Source organism: Haematobia irritans, chromosome 2 (assembly GCF_050003625.1).
Source record: "Haematobia irritans isolate KBUSLIRL chromosome 2, ASM5000362v1, whole genome shotgun sequence".
NCBI classification, from domain to species: domain Eukaryota; kingdom Metazoa; phylum Arthropoda; class Insecta; order Diptera; family Muscidae; genus Haematobia; species Haematobia irritans.
This window is the reverse complement of record NC_134398.1, coordinates 150,551,700-150,571,942: the sequence shown is the minus strand read 5'-3', so window position 1 is coordinate 150,571,942 and position 20,243 is coordinate 150,551,700. Positions and strand designations below refer to the sequence as shown.

Here is a 20,243-nt window from a genome sequence, read left to right as displayed (position 1 = left end):
CCCCCATATAAACCGATTCCACGATTTGGCTTGCGGAGCCTTTTAGAGGAGCAAAAGTCATCCGATCCGATTGAAATTTGGTATGTGGTGTAAGTATATTGTCTCTGACATCCATGCCAAAATTAGTCCATATCGGTCCGTAATTATATATAGCCCCCATATAACTCGATCCCCAGATTTGTCCTCCGGAGCCTCTTGGAGGAGCAAAATTCATCCGATCCGGTTGAAATTTGGAACATGGTGTTAGAATGTGGTCTCTAACAAACACGCAAGAATTGGTCCATATCGGTCCATAATTATATATAGCCCCCATATAAATCGATCCCCAGATTTGATCTCCAGAGCCTCTTGGAGGAGCAAAATTCATCCGATCCGGTTGAAATTTGCAATGTGGTGTTAGTATAAGGCCGCTAATAACCATGCCAAAATTGGTCCATATCGGTTTAGAGTTATATATAGCCGATCCCCAATCTCACAAAAATTGGTCCATATCGGTTCATAATCTGGTTGCCACACGAGCCAAAAATAATCCACCAAAATTTAATTTTTATAGAAAACATTGTCAAAATGTTATTTCTATAGAAAATTTGTCAAAATTTTATTTCTATAGAAAATTTTTTTCCAAATTTTATTTCTGTTGAAAATTTTTTTCCAAATTTTACTTCTATAGAAAATGTTGTGAAAATTTTATTTTGTCAAAATTATATTTCTATAGAAACTTTAAACTTAATTATATACGTATTTAATCAGCCTTTTTTAGCTTAATACCACGTATGGACTATGTGGTATATATTACGGTGTTAGGAAGTTCTAAGATACCTTGCCATCGGCAAATGTTACCGCAACCCAAGTAATTCGATTGTGGATGACAGTCTTCAGTAGAAGTTTCTACACAAGCCATGGTGGGGGGTACATAGGCTTCGGCCTGGCCGAACTTACGGCCGTATATACTTGTTTTAGTTATAATATATACCACGTATTGGCTAACTTACAATTTAGAAGACGGTGTTAGGAAATTTTAAGATACCTTGCCATCGGCAAGTGTTACCGCAACCCAAGTAATTCGATTGTGGATGACAGTCTTCAGTAGAAGTTTCTACGCAATCCATTTCGTACCTTTTATGAAAACCTTTCGTACCTTTTGTAAAAAATGTTCGAACTTTTAGAAAAAAAAAAAAAATTATAGTCCAAAGTGCATTTGCTTGCAGTAACAAGTTTGAAAAATGTCATCACTACTTTACATTTTAATAATACATTTACATTTTAAGAATAACTATTAGTTTGGTTGCTTCACTTGTATTCATAAACCCAAAGAAAATTTCATTAAAACTCGGCTAACGAAAAATTTTCATTGATATAACGAAATATTTCCATTAATACAAGGAAAATATTCGTTAATAGTACGAAACGTTACGTTAATTAACAGATAGTTCGTTATAATAAAGAAAAATTTCGTTGTATTAACAAATTTGTTTCGTTGGCTGACTTTTAGCGACACAATTCGTTAATATAAATAACCAAACTTTTTCTATTATGTCGCGAAATTTTACAACATTACAATGAAACTTCTTCGTTATTTCAAAGAAAATGTTTGGTAAATTTTATGAAGATATTTTAAAGCAGAATGTTTCGTAAAATATTCATAAATTCGTAAAACCTTCTTCACAAAAGTCATAAAATTTTAAGAAAATTTCGTTAAGTACGAGTACGAACTCTTTACGAAGAAAATTTAATGTTGAATATTTCGTAGATGTTTCGTATATTCAAAAATCGCTCTTCGTAAAATTTATGAAAATGAATGAAAATTTCGTTGTTTTAATGAAGAATTCACGATAATTTAATTTTTAATTTTTCTTCGTATAATTCGTAATTTTTAATTTTTCTTCGTAAAATTTACGAAAAGAATTCTTTCGGTGTACTTCTTTAATTTAATACTGAAAAACAAAAAATCTTTTTAGCTTTTGATTCAGATAATTTTCTGTTGTCTTCCATAAATCACTATGCCATTGAATTGCAAGAATTTTTTTCAGAATGCTGCCTAATAAATTATTATTGTCTTGTTGCCAAAAAATAATATTCTATAATAATTCATAGGTTATCGAAAGCACATCATCACAACACCATAAGCGGGAAGTAATAAGCATACAAATGTTAATTATTACCGAACCCTTATTTTAAATGACCCTTAAAAAGTCAATCAAGCATAGTAATTTGCAAAGAAGCAATTCATGAGCCAGCATATTCTTCGATTCTCAATGTTGCGATAAATTTCACTTTGAACAGTTGCTGCTGATACCAAGAATTCCTTTGCAATTCTTGTATTTGTCTGCACTTTAATTTTGTGTGTAGTCGCAAGCATTCACAGTGAGCAAATCCTTATCTAGCATGGTTCTATCAACAACATAAAATTGAATTACCATTACCGAACACCATCATCATCATCAGCATCAGCCACAGGACGACCGGTATCTCAAAGAATATCTTTGCATCTAAAAGGCTCAACAAGCACATATACGTATTCTTTCTCTCGCATCGGCATCGACATCACCATCATCTTAATTTTTCGAGCTGGAGATGGAGTCAAACGGAAAGTAGTCATCTTCTTCTTGGACTTAGTCTAGTTGGTCCATTAAAGATTTTTGGAAAATGTTAACTTGTGGTTTTTCTATCGAATGTCATGTTCCCTTTTAAATTGGCCTGTGTCATCTTATCTTTACGAGCGACATTCATTTATTACCATCTACAGACAATTTACATTTTTGGTCATGTTGCTGTTTCTGCTGCTGCTGCTGCTGCTAGTGCTCATCTTGCCCAAGGAATTTTAGAGAACAAGAATCCATGGAATTTTACTTACCAAGCAACATTGCAAATGTACATAGTAGTAGCCCTCATCTTCTGCTTCATCTTTACAATTTCTAAGTGCTTGTGGCCCTATGCCTTTGTCGGTAGCCGATTCTTTCTTATTAAAACCCATTACATTGAACATTTTCATTTCCGCATTTGATAACTACAAAATGGCATGTTAAATTTGTCATTAGAAAAAGGGTATCTTGTTCGATGCTTGGTTATTTAGGATCGTAGAGAAGATTTTCTTTTAATTCTCTTTAAAAAAGCAGAGGAAAGGATTTACGGGCTTTGAAGTCAGAATTATACAGCAAGTAGATAAACCGAAATAGTGAAAAGACTAAATCCTAAAAAACAAGTATGTAAAGTTTAAAGTCAAGCATAGCCGTATAGTCGGCCCTGCACGACTTTAGACTTTACATACTTGTTTATTAGGATTTAGTATTTTAACTATTTCGGTTTATCTACTTGCTGTACAATTCAGACTTCAAAGCCCATGAATCCATTCCTCTGCTTTTCTGATCTTTATCCGATTCAATGACAAAATTAATTGGATAAATTAATTTTTTCATTGATATGTCTTCAATCACAGAATCTTATGTACAATCCACAATGGATTGCGTAGAAATATTCTACGAAAGACTGTCATCCAAAATCGAATTACTTAGGTTGTGGTATCTTAAAACTTCTTAACATCGTTTTCTAAATTGTGAGTTAGTCCATACGTGGTAGAGAGCCAGAATTGAAATATTGGGGTCGCTTATATGGGAGCTATATACAATTATGAACTTGATATGGACCAATTTTTGTGTGATTGGGGATCGATTTATCTAAGGGCTATATATATCTATATGTTAGGCCGATATAGACCTAGTTAGGCATGGTTGTTAACGGTCATATACTAGCACAATGTACCACATTTCAACTGACTCGGATGAAATTTGCCCCTCCAAGAGGCTCCCAAACCCAAATATGGGGATCGGTTTATATGGGGGGCTATATATGATGATGGACTGATATCGACCACTTTTGGCATGGTTGTTTAATATCATATACTACCACCACGTCCAAATTTCAACCAGATCGGATGAATTTTGCTTCTCCAAGAGGCACCGGAAGTCAAATCTGGGGATCGGTTTATATGGGGGCTATATATAATTATAGACTGATATGAACCACTTTCATTCGATCCGGCTGAAATTTGGTACATGGTGTTAGTATATGGTCTCTAATAACAATGCAAAAATTGGTCGACATCGGTTCATAATTATATATAGGCCCCTTATAAACCGATCCCCCGATTTGGCTTGCGGAGCCTCTAAGAGAAGCAAATTTAATCCGATCCGGCTGAAGTTTGGTGCATGGTGTTAGTATATGGTCTCTAACAACTATGCAAAAATTGGTCCACATCGGTCCATAATTATATATAGGCCCCATATAACCCGATCCCCAGATTTGGCTTGCGAAGCCTCTAAGAGAAGCAAAATTTCATCCGATCCGGCTGAAATTTGGTACATGGTGGTAGTATATGGTCTCTAATAACCTTGCAAAAATTGGTCGAAATCGGTCCATAATTATATCAAGCCCCCACATAAACCGATCCCCAGATTTGGCTTGCGGAGCCTCTAAGAGAAGAAAATTTCATCCGATCCGGCTGAAATTTGGTACATAGTGTTAGTATATGGTCTCTAACAAACACGCAAGAATTGGTCCATATCGGTCCATAATTATATATAGCCCCCATATAAACCGTTCCCCAGATTTGATCTCCGGAGCCTCTTGGAGGAGCAAAATTCATCGGATCCGGTTGAAATTTGCAACGTGGTGTTAGTATAAGGCCGCTAATAACCATGCCAAAATTGGTCTCATCGGTCCATAATTATATATAGCTTCCATATAAACCCATCCCCAGATTTGAGCTCCGGAGCCTCTTGGAAGACCAAAATTAATCTGATTCAGTTGAAATTTGGTACGTGGTGTTAATATATGGCCTCAAACACCCATGCAAAAATTGGTCGAAATCGGTCATATATAGGCCCCATATAAACTGATCCCCATATTTGACCTGCGGAGCCCGTTGGAAGAGAAAAATTCATCCGATTCGGTTGAAATTTGGAACGTGATGTTAGTATAATGCCCCATATAAACCGATCCCCAGACTTGACCTCCGGTGCCTTTTGGAGAAGCAAAATTCATCCGATCTGTTTAAAATTTGGTACGTGGTGGTAGTATATGATATTTAACAACCAAGCCAAAAGTGGTCCATATCAGTCCATAATCATATATAGCCCCCATATAAACCGATCCCGAGATTTGGTTTTGGATCCTCTTGGAGGAGCAAATTTCATCCGAGTCAGTTGAAATTTGGTACATTGTGCTAGTATATGGCCGTTAACAACCATGCCTAACTAGGTCCATATCGGTCTATAGTTATATATAGCCCTCGGATAAATCGTCCCCAATCACACAAAAATTGGTCCATATCAATTTCATAATTCTATATAGCCCCCATATAAGCGACCCCCATATTTCAATTCTGGCTCCCTACGTACCGTGCAAAAGTCCATATCGATTCGTAATTATTTGTAGACTTATCTATACATACTTTTTTGTCTAATACCATGTATGGACTAGGTTAGGTTAGGTTAGGTTATGTGGTAGCCCGATGTATCAGGCTCACTTAGACTATTCCCATTGTGATACCACAGTGGTGAACTTCTCTCTTATCACTGAGTGCTGCCCGGTTCCATCTTAAGCTCAATGACAAGGGACCTCCTTTTTATACCCTAGTCCGAACGGCGTTCCACATTCCATTGAAACCACTTAGAGAAGCTTTGGAACCCTCAGAAATGTCACCAGCATTACTGAGGTGGGATAATCCACCGATGAAAAACTTTTTGGTGTTCGATCGTAGCAGGAATCGAACCCACGACCTTGTGTATGCAAGGCGGGCATGCTAACCATTGCACCACGGTGGCTCCCATGTATGTATGTATGGACTAACTATCAATTTAGAAAATGATGTTAAGAAGTTTTAAGATACCACAACGCAATTAATTCGATTATGGATGACAGTCTTTCGTAGAAGTTTCTACGCAATCCATGGTGGAGGGTACATAAGATTCGGCCTGGCCGAACTTACGGCCGTATATACTTGTTTTTTGCTGGGAAGTCCAGTAAATTTCATCACATATTGGGGATCCAACCTACGTTTTTCGAAGTTGTTTATTTTTTTGCTGGGAACTTTCCACAGATATGTACAAAAATGTTTTTATACCCTCCATCATAGGATGGGGGTATATTAACTTTGTCATGCCGTTTGTAACACATCGAAATATAAAGTATATATATTCTGGGTCGTGGTGAAATTCTGAATCGATCTAAGCATGTCCGTCCGTCCGTCCGTCTGTTGAAATCACGCTAACTTCCGAACGAAACAAGCTATCGACTTGAAACTTGGCACAAGTAGTTGTTATCGATGTAGGTCGGATGGTATTGAAAATGGGCCATATCGGTCCACTTTTACGTATAGCCCCCATATAAAGGGACCCTCATATTTGGCTTGTGGAGCCTCTAAGAGAAGCATATTTCATCCGATCCGGCTGAAATTTGGTACATGGTGTTGGTAGATGGTCTCTAATAATCGTGCAAAAATTGGTCCACATCGGTCCATAATTATATATAGCCCCCATATAAACCGATCCCCAGATTTGGCTTGTGGAGCCTCTAAGAGAAGCATATTTCATCCGATCCGGCTGAAATTTGGTACATGGTGTTGGTAGATGGTCTCAAACAATCATGCAAAAATTGGTCCACATCGGTCCATAATTATATATAGCCCCCATATAAACCGATCCCCAGATTTGGCTTGCGGAGCCTCAAAGAGAAGCAAATTTCATCCGATCCGGCTGAAATTTGGTACATGGTGTTAGTATATGATCTTTAGTAACCGTGCCAGAATTGGTCCATATCGGTCCATAATTATATATAGCCCCCATATAAAACGTTCTCCAGATTTGACCTCCGGAGCCTCTTGGAGGAGCAAAATTCATCCGATCCGGTTCAAATTAGGAACGTGGTGTTAGTATATGGTCGCTAACAACCATACAACAATTAATCCAATCACTCAAAAATTGGTCCATATAGGTTCATAATCATGGTTGCCACTAGAGCCAAAAATAATCCACCAAAATTTTATTTATGTAGAAAATTTTGTCAAAATTTTATTTCTATAGAAAATTTTGTTTAAATTTTATTCGGTTCATAATAAAATTTTCATCATTGTCAAAATTTTATTTCTATAGAAAATTTTGTTCAAATTTTATTCGGTTCATAATCATGGTTGCCAATCGAGCCAAAAATAATCTACCAAGATTTTATTTCTGTAGAATATTTTGTCAAAAGTCTATTTCTATAGAAAATTTCTGTAGAAATTTTTATCAAAATTTTCTTTCTATAGAAAATTTTGTCAAAATTTTTATTTCTATAGAAAATTTTATTTCTATAGAAAATTTTGTTAAAATTTTATTTCTGTAGAAAATTTTGTCAAAATTTTATGTCTACTTTGTCAAACTGAATTATATACGTATTGGATCGATCTTTTTTGATTTAATATATACCACGTATGGACTTACATACAATTTAGAAGATGGTGTTAGGAGGTTTTAAGATACCTTGCCATCGGCAAGCGTTACCGCAACTTAAGTAATTCGATTGTGGATGGCAGTGTTTAGAAGAAGTTTCTACGCAATCCATGATGGAGGGTACATAAGCTTCGGCCTGGCCGAACTTACGGCCGTATGTACTTGTTTTTGTTTGAGATTTTCCTGTTTTTGGATTTAGTACAAAAAGATTTTCAATAAACATTTAATGGGGAAAATATTTGTAAAGTTATACGAAAAAATTTGGGAAGAATAATTCTCGTATGTAAATTTCATAAGAAATTAACATAAAAGAACCAAATTGAATCATCTCACCCGGCCAGATCTCGCTAAAGACTATGGAAATGTGTAGTGGCCAACACTAAAACATATATGTATTAATAGAAATAATAGATAATAGATTAGTCAGGCTTGCGAGATGGGTATCTGGCATTTTCTTTTCAGTAACTTAATGATGTCAATTCCCTTAATCTTCCTGTCCAATAAGCTCGAATAAATATTGTAATAATTTCTAGTTTAAATGATTTGGACATTGAACCAGCCTGCATTGATATCAGGCTAACATAAAAATATTTCTAATAATACTAATAATACTCTGCTCTAAATTTACAATAAGTTCATTTCTCTCACTGCATTTCAACTCTCTCTAAAACCATGCATTTGTGTGTGCGTGTTTCTTTCTATTTCTCAAAAACAAAAATTTGCTTGGTCGCAAACACCAAACCGAATATAATTGAATTATATGACAAATTGTACATTGCTAACAAGGTTAGATTTAAATGTAAACCACAAAAATGTTTGATTTGACTTACCTCAAATTTTTGAAATCCAAGCTCAATATCATATGCATCCAATTGCTCGCTGAAACGTCGTCTATAGCGGACGCCATCCATTGAATTAGCAACTGGGCCAGTACCATCTGTCGCCGCCACCAGTGTGGATACCGATGTTTCCGTCGTGCCAGTATCATTTGTATTAGTGACATAAATGCGACCACTGCCACCACCACTTCCGTATTCATGGTTATCATTGCGTTTGTGCATTCGTATGCAAATGCCGCCACCCTCGGTGTCGTCCACTTCATCATCCGTATCAGTGGTACAATCACCGGGTGTACCCTTACTGCAAGTGGGTGAGCCATTGCATGAATTTTGGCCGCAATGCCGTAGCCTTTGGCGTTGCTGATGATGGTGGTGCTGGTGATGTTTGTCACGATCACGTTGACCACGAGATTTTTGCAAAACACTTTGGCGACAACGTGTCCCACAGGCAATGGCTGATATTTTACTTGCATAATAGTACATAGCCATGTGTCACGTTTTGCTGCAGGAGCGTCCTGTCCAATGATACATTGGGCTACCCTAGTGTAGAATGCGAGCTTTCTTAAAACGAAGCGTTACCAATATCACACGAACAAAAAAACAAAAACAACAACGAGGGACTAAATCGTAGTGAAGCTTAGTTGTTCTCTCGGTTTTCTATAACGCTATAGTTTATTTTCAAGATTTATAGGGAAACGGAAATGGTTATGCGTATCTCTCTGTGTGTGTGTGTTTCTATGATTGTTTCCTTTTTCAATTTAACATTCGATTATAGGTTGTTGGCCTCGTTCTCACTGTTTACCAATGTCGTTGGTGTTGTTTTGTTTGGTTTGATGTTGTCTCTCAGTTTGATTTTTATCGCCTCTGTGATTTGGTGTTTGTGGTTTCTTTGGTTGTTGTTCGAGTTCGAGTTGCTGTTGTATTTGCTTTTCTTCTGGTAACTGGCATTTCCGTTTTATTGACAAACGATGTAAATACCCAACGCTTTTCTAATTCCCCTCGATTCGATCGAACTCACGTAAATTGTTGCTCACGTTTATGTTTCCGTTACGTTAACTATGTGCTAAACGCATCAACATCAGTTCAAGATTTTCTAGGTTGTTTGTTTGTTCAACTTGTTGTTGTTGACTTTGTGGGTTCGACACTATTTTCCCGCTTTTTGTATTTTTGTTGTTTGTATTGAGATTATAATACTTTGAATAGCATCTGTGTGTGTGTGTGTGTTTGTATTTGGAATCATGACATCACGTAACACCATTGAATTTTCCATCGTCACTTGATGTCGAACATGACACGTAATCGAATGTTAATTATGTTCGTGTTCATGACACTTTTTTTTTCCAACCACAAGTTAATTTATTCTGTAACACCAAGACAATTTTCTTTTACATTATTTTTCAAAGTTAAGACAATTTTTGAGATTTTATCGAAGATCCCAAAAGCCATGACGATGGCAGAATATCGTCACTAATTTTGGTATAAAAAAATAAAATTTTTCTAAAGATTTTTATACCCTGCGTCACACTGTGGAACAGGGTATTATAAGTTAGCGCATATGTTTGCAACACCCAGAAGGAGACGAGATAGACACAAGATGTATTTAGCAAAAATGCTCAGGGTGGGCTCCTGAGTCGATATAGCCATGTCCGTCTGTCCGTGAACACAGTTTTGTAATCAAAGTCTAGGCCGCAGTTTTAGTCCAATCGACTTCAAATTTGGCACAAGTATGTGATTTTGGAAGAAATCGGTTCAGATTTAGAAATAGTTCCCACATATATATATATATATATATATATATATATATATATATATATATATATATATATATATATATATATATATATATATATATATATATATATATATATATATATATATATATATATATATATATATATATATATATATATATATATATATATATATCGTTACCTTAATATACAAAGGCCCCAACTCATAATTTTTCAAAATCGCGTTTTTTGTCGATTCTGACAGAGCACCATCAGATACACCTTCCATAAAAAATTTACGGAGATACGTTGAAAAATAGCGAAGTTATAAGTTAATAATGTAAAGCCCTAACTCATATCCACACAATAAGTACAAAAAAAAAAGCCCTAACTCATTTATTACTGCCAAAACACATAGCAGGCATAGATTTTCGGATTTTGTTCTTATTGCTTTTGTGTTATGTATGTCTGTGAGCGGTTATTGCGGTTAAATAAATAGTGAAAAAATAATACATAGAAAAAACTATGGATCTTGTCACCGAAAATTCTGCAGACAAATCAAATGTTGTGGAACGCATTAGAGGAATTGTTCCGAGGCAATCAGAATGGAAGCAAAATGTTAATAAAATGAATCGGATGAAAGGTAAAGAATATTCTGGAATATCAGACAATCGTTTCTGCCAAAAGCCTCCAAGACAGCAAGGTGCAACTTGCACATCAAATTTTTGCGAAAGAAGTGCTTTAAGGCATTGTTCGAAGTTGAGGGAGTCTACGCGAAAAGAAATTTTTAAATCGTTTTGGGAGATGTCATGGGAGCAAAAACGTCTATATGTAATAAGTCTTGTATCTTTGGAGCTGAAAAAACAAATTTTGTCAGAAAATTCAACACGGACGCAATCCAAAGCATTTTTCTTAAGACAGAATTCTACCCGATTGCAAGTGTGCCGGCCAATGTTTCTTTCAACATTAGGATTGAAAGAAAAAATGCTTCGAAATTGGATTCGCTCTGGTGAGAAACACGGCACAGTAATCAGTCCAGAGAAGCACTCAATTTCTTCCATACAATCTAAAATATATTCCGACAATGGCAAACGCAATAAGGAAAGACGAGCAGTTCTTCAAAAATGGCTAGATGAGTTGCCGAAAATGGAATCGCATTACTGTAGAAAGAGATCGAAGAAGTTATATTTTGAACATCCATTTACGTCACAACAAGAGATTTATAAGCTTTACGTCGATAAATGTGCATCACGCAATGAAAGTGCCATAAAAAAATTGTCATATCCAGTTTTTGCAAATATAATGAAAGAATCTAATTACTCAATTTTTAAGCCTAGAAAAGACGAATGTGATATTTGCATATCGTATAAGGCAAAGAATGTGTCTGACGAAAACTACAACAAACACAGAGAAGAAATAGAGAAGATGCGGGAAGAGAAACGGAATGACATAATGAATGCACATTCCGGATTATGTGCAGTCTTTTGTATGGATATGCAAGCAGTTAAGCTAGTGCCTCAATTAAATGCAAGCTCTGCATATTATAAAATGAAATTGCAAGTTCACAATTTCACAATGTACAATGTCATCACGCATGAATCTGATAATTTCGTGTGGGATGAGACTGATGGAAGTCTCGTAGCGTCTGTTTTTGTGACATGCATTATAAAACATTTAAGAAACTTTGTTGCTTATTGTCCAGAAATCCACCACATAATCATTTATTCTGATGGCTGCTTCTACCAAAACCGAAATGTTACCTTGTCCAATGCCTTGCTTACATTTTGTATGGAGACAAATATATCAATAGAGCAGAAGTACCTAGTAAGTGGACACACACAGATGGAATGCGACTCCACACACTCCCTTATTGAGAGAAAGGTGCGAAGAAAGCAAATATACTTACCTTCTCAATTTGCGGAACTGATAAAAGAGGCTCGACAATCCCCTTCACCTTTAAAAGCACACCAACTGCATTATGACTTTTTTTTAGACTTCGAAAGCATTCCCAAGCGATACACATCAATTCGCCCAGGTTAGTATTACTGTTTAGTAAAATTGTTTGTAATTCAAATTGTAGTTTTAAAATTAGGTAGAAGCAGTGGCGACCCAACTGTTAACAAGCTACGAGCATTGGGTTATGACAACTCAGGATATATATATTACAAAACAGATATATGTGCCGAGTACGTGATTTTGCCACAAAGACGCGCGACGACTTATAAATCTGCCCAACCTAGTCCACTTTATAGTAACAAAATTGAACTATCCAAAAAGAAGTGGGACCATTTGCAAGACTTAAAAAATTTACTACCAAAAGACTGCCATCACTTCTATGAACAATTACCTTATAAAACCTAAGTTTATATTCTCTTAAAATATAAACTGTTTTACCAATTCTAACATTTGCTTTACTTAAATATGAATTGATATATTATTTTGTTTTCTTTTAAGTTGTGCAAGAAAAAGCCCCAACTCATTTTTTTTTTTCAAAAATTCAAACCCAAAAAGCCCTAAGTCATACAAATTAATTAAAAACGTAAATATTAAAAAAATTATTATAATTTTGAATTTGTCTGATGTTAATAATAAAAACTGCATTTAAAATTTTTTTGTATCTGGTGCGTTTCTTGTTTTATTAAGTTTTTTCCTCCTCCTGTAAACTTTGTTTTTCATGAGTTAGGGCCTTGTATATTAAGGTAACGATATATATATATATATATATATATATATATATATATATATATATATATATATATATATAATATATATATATATATATATATATATATATATATATATATATATATATATATATATATATATATATATATATATATATATATATATATATATATATATATATATATATATATATATATATATATATATATATATATATATATATATATATATATATATATATATATATATATATATATATATATATATATATATATATATATATATTTCGCCCGATATGGACTTATATGACCCCAGAAGCCAGAGTTTTACCCTAATTTGTTTAAAATTTTGCACAAAAAGAAAAATTAGTACTATAGTCAAGTATGCCAAATTTTATTGAAATCGGTTCAGATTTAGATATAGCTCCCATATATATCTTTTGCCCGATATGGACTAATACGGTCCCAGAAGCCAGAGTTTTACGCCAATTTTGTTGAAATTTCGCACTAGGAGTACAATTAGTAGTGTAGTCAAGTGTACCAAATTTTATTGAAATCGGTTCAGTTTTAGATATAGCTCCCATATAAAGCTTTCGCCCGATTCACACTCATATGACCACAATGGCCAATCTTTTACTCCGATTTAATTGAAATTTTGAACAGGGAGTAGAATTAGCATTGTAGCTATGCGTGGTTGAAATCGGTTAAGGTTTAGATATAGCTCCCATTTTTTTTTTAAGAATTTGTAAATATCTAGTATTTGCTATGATTTATATGACATGGAACATAAAATGTTTGTAAGTATTTGAACTAGTACATTTAATCTTCCTGCATTTTGAGGAGAGGGATAACTCCTCTTGACAAAGTAAGCTTGAAATTTGTGGGGAATATGATGGAGGATGATCCTACGACTTGAGGATCGTGAATATTTAAAACAAGTATATACGGCCGTAAGTTCGGCCAGGCCGAATCTAATGTACCCTCCACCCCGGATTGCGTAGAAACTTCTACGAAAGACTGTCATCCACAATCGAATTACTTGGGTTGAGGTATCTTAAAACTTCTTAACATCATTTTCTCAATTGTGATTTAGTCCATACATGGTATATATTAGACAAAACAAGTTTCTATGCAATCCATGGTGGAGGGTACATAAGATTCGGCCTGGCCGAACTTACGGACGTATATACTAGTTTTCCTTCAAACTGCGAAATTTTCTTTATCAATTGAAAAAAAAAGTATATACGGCCGCAAGTTCGGCCAGGCCGAATCTTATGTACCCACCACCATGGATTGCGTAGAAACTTCTACGAAAGACTATCATCCACAATCGAATTACTTGGGTTGTGGTATCTTAAAACTTCTTAACATCGTTTTCTAGACAAAAAAAGTTATGTATAGTTAAGTCTACAAATAATTACGAATCGATATGGATTTTTTGTACGTAGAGAGCCAGAATTGAAATATCGGGGTCGCTTATATGGGGGCTATATACAATAATGAACTTGATATGGACCAATTTTTGTGTGATTGGGGATCGATTTATCTGAGGGCCATATATAACTATAGACCGATATGAACCTAGTTAGGCATGGTTGTTAACGACCATATACTAGCACAATGTACCAAATTTCAACTCACTCGGATGAAATTTGCTCCTCCAAGAGGCTCCAAAACCAAATCTGGAGATCGGTTTATATGGGGCTATGTACGATTATAGACTGATATGGACCACTTTTGGCATGGTTGTTAAATATCATATACTACCACCACGTACCAAATTTCAAGCAGATCGGATGAATTTTGCTTCTCCAAAAGGCACCGGAGGTCAAATCTGGGGATCGGTTTATATGGGAGCTAGATATAATTATGGACTGATAGGAACCAATTCCTGCATGGTTGTTGGATACCATATACTAACATCATGTACCAAATTCCAACCGAATGGGAAGAATTTTGCTCTTCCAAGGGGCTCTGGAAGTCAAATCAGGGGAACGGTTTATATGGGGCCTATATATAATTATGGACCGATATCGACCAATTTTTGCATGGGAGTTTGAGGCCATATATTAACACCACGTACCAAATTTCAGCCGGATCGGATGAAATTTGCTTCTCTTAGAGGCCTCGCAAGCCAAATCGGGGGATCGGTTTATATGGGGGCTATATATAATTATGGACCGATGTGGACCAATTTTTGCCTGGTTGTTAGAGACCATATACTTACACCATGTACCAGATTTCAGCCGGATCGGATGGAATTTGCTTCTCTTAGAGGCCTCGCAAGCCAAATCGGGGGATCGGTTTATATGGGGGCTATATATAATTATGGACCGATGTGGACCAATTTTTGCGTGGTTGTTACAGACTATATACTAACACCATGTACCAAATCTCAGCCGGATCGGATGAAATTTGCTTCTCTTAGAGGCCTCGCAAGCCAAATTTTGGGGACCGTTTATATGGGGGCTATACGTAAAAGTGGACCGATATGGCCTATTTGCAATACCATCCGACCTACATCAATAACAACTACTTGTGCCAAGTTTCAAGTCGATAGCTTGTTTCGTTCGGAAGTTAGCGTGATTTCAACAGACGGACGGACGGACGGACATGATCAGATCGACTCAGAATTTCACCACGACCCAGAATATATATACTTTATGGGGTCTTAGAGTAATATTTCGATGTGTTACAAACGGAATGACAAAGTTAATATACCCGCCATCCTATGGTGGTGGGTATAAAAATTATGTATAGGTAAGTCTACAAATAATTACGAATCGATATGGACTTTTTGTATGTAGAGAGCCAGTATTGAAATAGGGGGGTAGCTTATATGGGGGCTATATACAATTATGAACTTGATATGGACCAATTTTTGTGTGATTGGGGATCGATTTATCTGGGGGCCATATAAAACTATAGACCGATATGGACCTAGTTAGGCATGGTTGTTAACGACCATAAACTAGCACAATGTACCAAATTTCAACTCACTCGGATGAAATTTGCTCTTCCAAGAGGCTCCAAAACCAAATCTCGGGATCGGTTTATATGGGGCTATGTATGATTATGAACTGATATGGACCACTTTTGGCATGGTTGTTAAATATCGGATGAATTTTGCTCTTCCAAGAGGCTCCGGAGGTCAAATCTGGTGATCGGTTTATATGGGGAGCTATATATAATTATGGACCGATGTGGACCAATTTTTGCATGGTTGTTAGAGACCATATACTAACATCACGTACCAAATTTCAGCCGGATCGGATGAAATTTGCTTCTCTTAGCGGCCTCGCAAGCCAAATCGGGGGATCGGTTTATATGGGGGCTATATATAATTATGGACCGATGTGGACCAATTTTTTCACGGTTGTTAGAGACCATATAATAACACCATGTACCAAATTTCAGCCGGATCGGATGAAATTTGCTTCTCTTAGAGGTCTCGCAAGCCAAATCGGGATCTCGGTTTATATGGGGGCTATATATAATTATGGACCGATTGTTGTGGCATCGCCCACAACAATATACCCTTTACCACTGTGTAGACCAACACCTTTAGTACTATCTCAAATCCATCAAATTTTTGTGGGAGCTATAAAAAAAGGTTTAGGTTCCCATATACATGTGTTAAATCTATCAACCAAATTTGACACACTTTTCGACACAATCTTTGTGCAAAACAGAAAGGAAATTAGGGTAAAACTCTGGCGTCTTGGGTCATATAAGCGCATATCGGGCAAATGATATATATAGGAGATATATATAAATCTGAATCGATTTCTTCCAATAACAAAAGGGTTCTATTCTGACCCAAAAAACATACTTGTGCGAAATTTGAGGTCAATTGGACTAGGTTAGGTTAGGTGGTAGCCCGATAATCCAGGTTCACGTAGATTATTCAGTCCACAGTGGTGGGATTCACCCTTATCACTAAGTGTTACCCGACTCCATGTAAAGCTCAATGAAAAGGGACCTCCCTTTTCTAGACGAGTTCGAACAGCACGTCATATTGCTTTGAAATCATTAGAGAACATAACTAAGAGGGGATAATCCACTTTCCACACCAAACTTTTTGGTGTTCGGTGGAAGCATGTATCGACCCACAATCTTTTTGTGCAAGGCTGACATGCTAATCATAGCACCACTGTGCCTCGATTGGACTAAAACTGCGACCTAGATTTGGATTACAAAAATGTGTTCACAGACAGACGGACATGGTTAGGTCGACTCAGTGTATATCCCGTCTTCTTCTGGATGTCACAAATATATGCACTAATTTATAATGCCCTGTTCTACAATGAAGCGCATGGTATAAAAACAAGAAGTAACACAACTTCAAGTTAAAAATATTCCACATATATTTTACGAAAAAATTGAGTCGCAGAAAAATTGCATTAAAATTTAGTTGCAGTGATAATGTTACAATAATTGAGTATGTTGCAAAAAATGTGTTAGTATTCCATTATGATACAGCACAATAAATTGTAAAGGCTCCATTTTTCGAACATGTAGGGATACCTTAATGCCAAAGTAGGCTAAATCCTATTATCATTTTATTTAGTTCATATTAAAGCCAAAAATTCAATAGGCCATCGAAATTGACGTCAATAATCAATTGTTGGAATTTTACCAAATTCAAGGCGTTTCCCCCAATTACTTCCACTTTTTACTTAGGCTACACTGATTGGAAGCAGAATCTATATGGGTTTCTTTTTCTTGCTAACTATATATTCTCAAGTATCACAGCAACGTCAAGGAAATGAATGGAATCGTGTGACATGTCTTTCGTTAAGATTATATTCACAGTAATAAGATTTTGCTTTTGGTGCCTTAAGGCATTAAGAGAAGAATGTCGTCCTTTGTATGTTGACATCTTTTTTAGCGCAGTTGTCTTTTATAAGAACTCCGTTGTTCATTTTAACAAGGACCTCTTGCATGTTTTCTCTTGTTTTTTTTTAATATTTCACTTGAAGTTTCGAGGAACCCCATTCACATTTTAATGTAATGCACCATCTGAAAAAGAGAAAAAGAAAATTTAATATATAAATATAATAGCATTGCAATATTAAATAATTTTTTATTTTTAAATAGAGAAAAATTTAATGTGAATAATTAAATATTAAATTTTAATAAAATTTGGTGCGCAGTTCATAGTGACCTATACACGTTTTTGTTTTGTTTCATGCAAAAAATCAACTTCTCCTATTTTTGTATAGGCTTTGCTTCATGGCCAAGTTACAGAAAACCCTAGAATTTAAGGACAATTTCATAATTGCTTAATATTTGATCCCAATATTTTAGGACAAGCCAATTAAAGACCATGTTTCTACCTCGGAGCTAATCACAAATTGCAGTGGTATTCACAAATGACTTGAAAAGGACATCGAATTTGATCCCGAGAATGTTGGCTTAATTTATAGTCACAATTACACGCAGAGAAGGAATATGATCACCTCAAACATATTTCAAGAGCAAAATGTTATTTTTGTATGGTGACCAGGGATGTGGAGTCGAGCCAATTTTGCTCGACTCCGACTCCAGCATTTTTCATCAGCTCGACTCCGACTCCTACTCCGGAGTCGACTCCGGGTAATATAACTAAATCTCATTTTAATACCACTATTTTGTAGTTCTATTGTGGGGGTACCGTAAGTGGATCGATATAAAGAATCGTATTTATTTATGTGTGCAAAAAAAGGTCTTAATTTCACATTAGATGCCAATTGAACTCTTATTTCAAATTTAGGGCAATGTTTAATAAATAAAATAATGATATAAATACCCATCATTATATGAGAAGATACCAAAAGTATATGTATTTGTGACCAAAATTATTGATACTATCTCAAATCCTTTAAATTTGTTGCGAGCTATATAAAGGTTTATATTCCCATATGCATCAATTTGAATCAGAATTGATTTAGACAAAATTGTATATACTTCTACAAAATCTATGTACTTAAAATTTAAATCTAAATCTAAAATTATGGGACGTAACACAATTTTAACAAAAAATAAAAATGAAAGGAAAGTCTAAAGTCGGTCGGGCCGGTTATAATATACTCTGCACAACTTTGTATTTAGATCTACATTTTGATAAAATCTCAAATCAGACTTCTACAAAATCTCGGGCAATATTTGGGAAATATTTATAATTGTTTGACAATTTCGCAAAAATGAATTTATGATTCATTCATTGAAAAATTTGAAAATTTGAGTCATTTCTACAAGTTTTCGACTTAGCAGTGAGTATCAGTGAGCATACAATTTTGGAAAAATTTTTGTCTAGTAAATAAAATATATATCTATATAAAATAGAAATAAAATTTTGCAAAATTTTCTACAGAAACAAAATTTTGACTAAATTTTCTATAGAAATAAAATTTTGAATAAAATTTGGAAAATTTTTTATAGAAATAAAAGTTTGAAAAAATTATCAATAGAAATACAATTTAAAAAAAAATTGTGTAAGAAACGAAATTTTGCAAAATTTTCTATAGAAATAAAATTTTGCAAAATATTCTATAGAAACAAAATTTTGACTAAATTTTATATAGAAAAAAATATTTCTATAGTAATAAAATTTTGAATACATTTTTTATAGCAGTGAGTATCAGTGAGCATCAGTAAGAAAAAAAAAATTGAGAAAATTTGCTATAGAATTAAAATTTGATAATTTTTTCTTATAGAAATAAAATTTTGAAAAAATTATCAATAAAAATACAATTTTAGAAAAATTTTTGTGTAGTAAATTAAATTCTGCAAAATATTCTACAGAAACAAAATTTTGACTAAATTTTCTATAGAAATAAAATTTTCTGCACGCAAAAAAATAATTCTTTCCTCCCAAATGAAATTTTAGACAAGCAAAGTTCGTTTCTCATTTGCTTTCGCTGTAAGGAAGTGTATTTGGAAGAAAAGTATATACTTTTTGTGATAAACGTTTATTCCTTTCCAGGATTTCATAAAGACAAACTAAAAAAAACATTGTTTTCTTGCTAATTGCATTTTCCCTCACATCTTTCTCACATCCACGAGATTTTTTAGTTCCTAACACCTTTTCCTGTAATACCAACAATGAAGAAGAAATTATACGATTTTATAAATTTTTTTACCTTTCGCCTGGACGGAGAATCGAACCGCGTACCATGCACTTTGTAAGCCAAATTTTGCAACATATTCTATAGAAACAAAATTTTGACTCAATTTGCTATAGAAATAAAATTTTGACTCAATTTTCTATAGAAATAAAATTTTGACTAAATTTTCTATAGAAAAAAATATTTCTATAGTAATAAAATGTTGAATAAATTTTTTATAGAAATAAAATTTTGACAAAATTTGCTATAGAAACAAAATTTTGACAAAACTTTTTATAGAAATAACATTTTGACAAAATTTTCTATAAAAAACAACTTTGAAAAATTTTTTCTGTCAATATTCCACATGTTTGTATATGGCCTTAAAATAAAATTAAAAAAAAATAATTTCGAT

The 20,243-nt window shown here is 34.5% G+C and overlaps 2 protein-coding genes across 2 annotated transcripts in view; one reads left to right on the top strand and one right to left on the bottom strand.

Moving 5' to 3' along the window:
* LOC142225115 (uncharacterized) overlaps positions 1-8,815 on the bottom strand; it is a 294,761-nt gene extending 285,946 nt beyond the window's left edge. Inside the window, exons 1-2 of the mRNA XM_075294888.1 lie at positions 8,318-8,815; positions 2,855-3,007 (exon numbers count right to left, since the gene is read on the bottom strand). Coding sequence (XP_075151003.1) covers positions 2,855-3,007; positions 8,318-8,815 — 651 coding nt within the window. The remainder of the gene's footprint in view (positions 1-2,854; positions 3,008-8,317) is intronic.
* A 1,438-nt stretch (positions 8,816-10,253) lies between these two features.
* On the top strand, positions 10,254-12,562 carry LOC142224222 (uncharacterized). Its single transcript, XM_075293995.1, has 2 exons — positions 10,254-12,091; positions 12,149-12,562. Exons 1-2 carry the CDS (start codon positions 10,582-10,584, stop codon positions 12,415-12,417), a joined length of 1,779 nt encoding a protein of 592 aa, XP_075150110.1. The 5' UTR covers positions 10,254-10,581; the 3' UTR covers positions 12,418-12,562.
* The last annotated feature ends 7,681 nt before the right edge of the window (positions 12,563-20,243 follow it).

Bases quoted from the DNA above. Each gene is read 5' to 3' on its own strand.
- LOC142224222 (XM_075293995.1), top strand. From the start codon at position 10,582: ATGGATCTTGTCACCGAAAATTCTGCAGACAAATCAAATGTTGTGGAA. The intron at 12,092-12,148 runs GTTAGTATTACT...TTTTAAAATTAG, and splicing joins ATACACATCAATTCGCCCAG to GTAGAAGCAGTGGCGACCCA.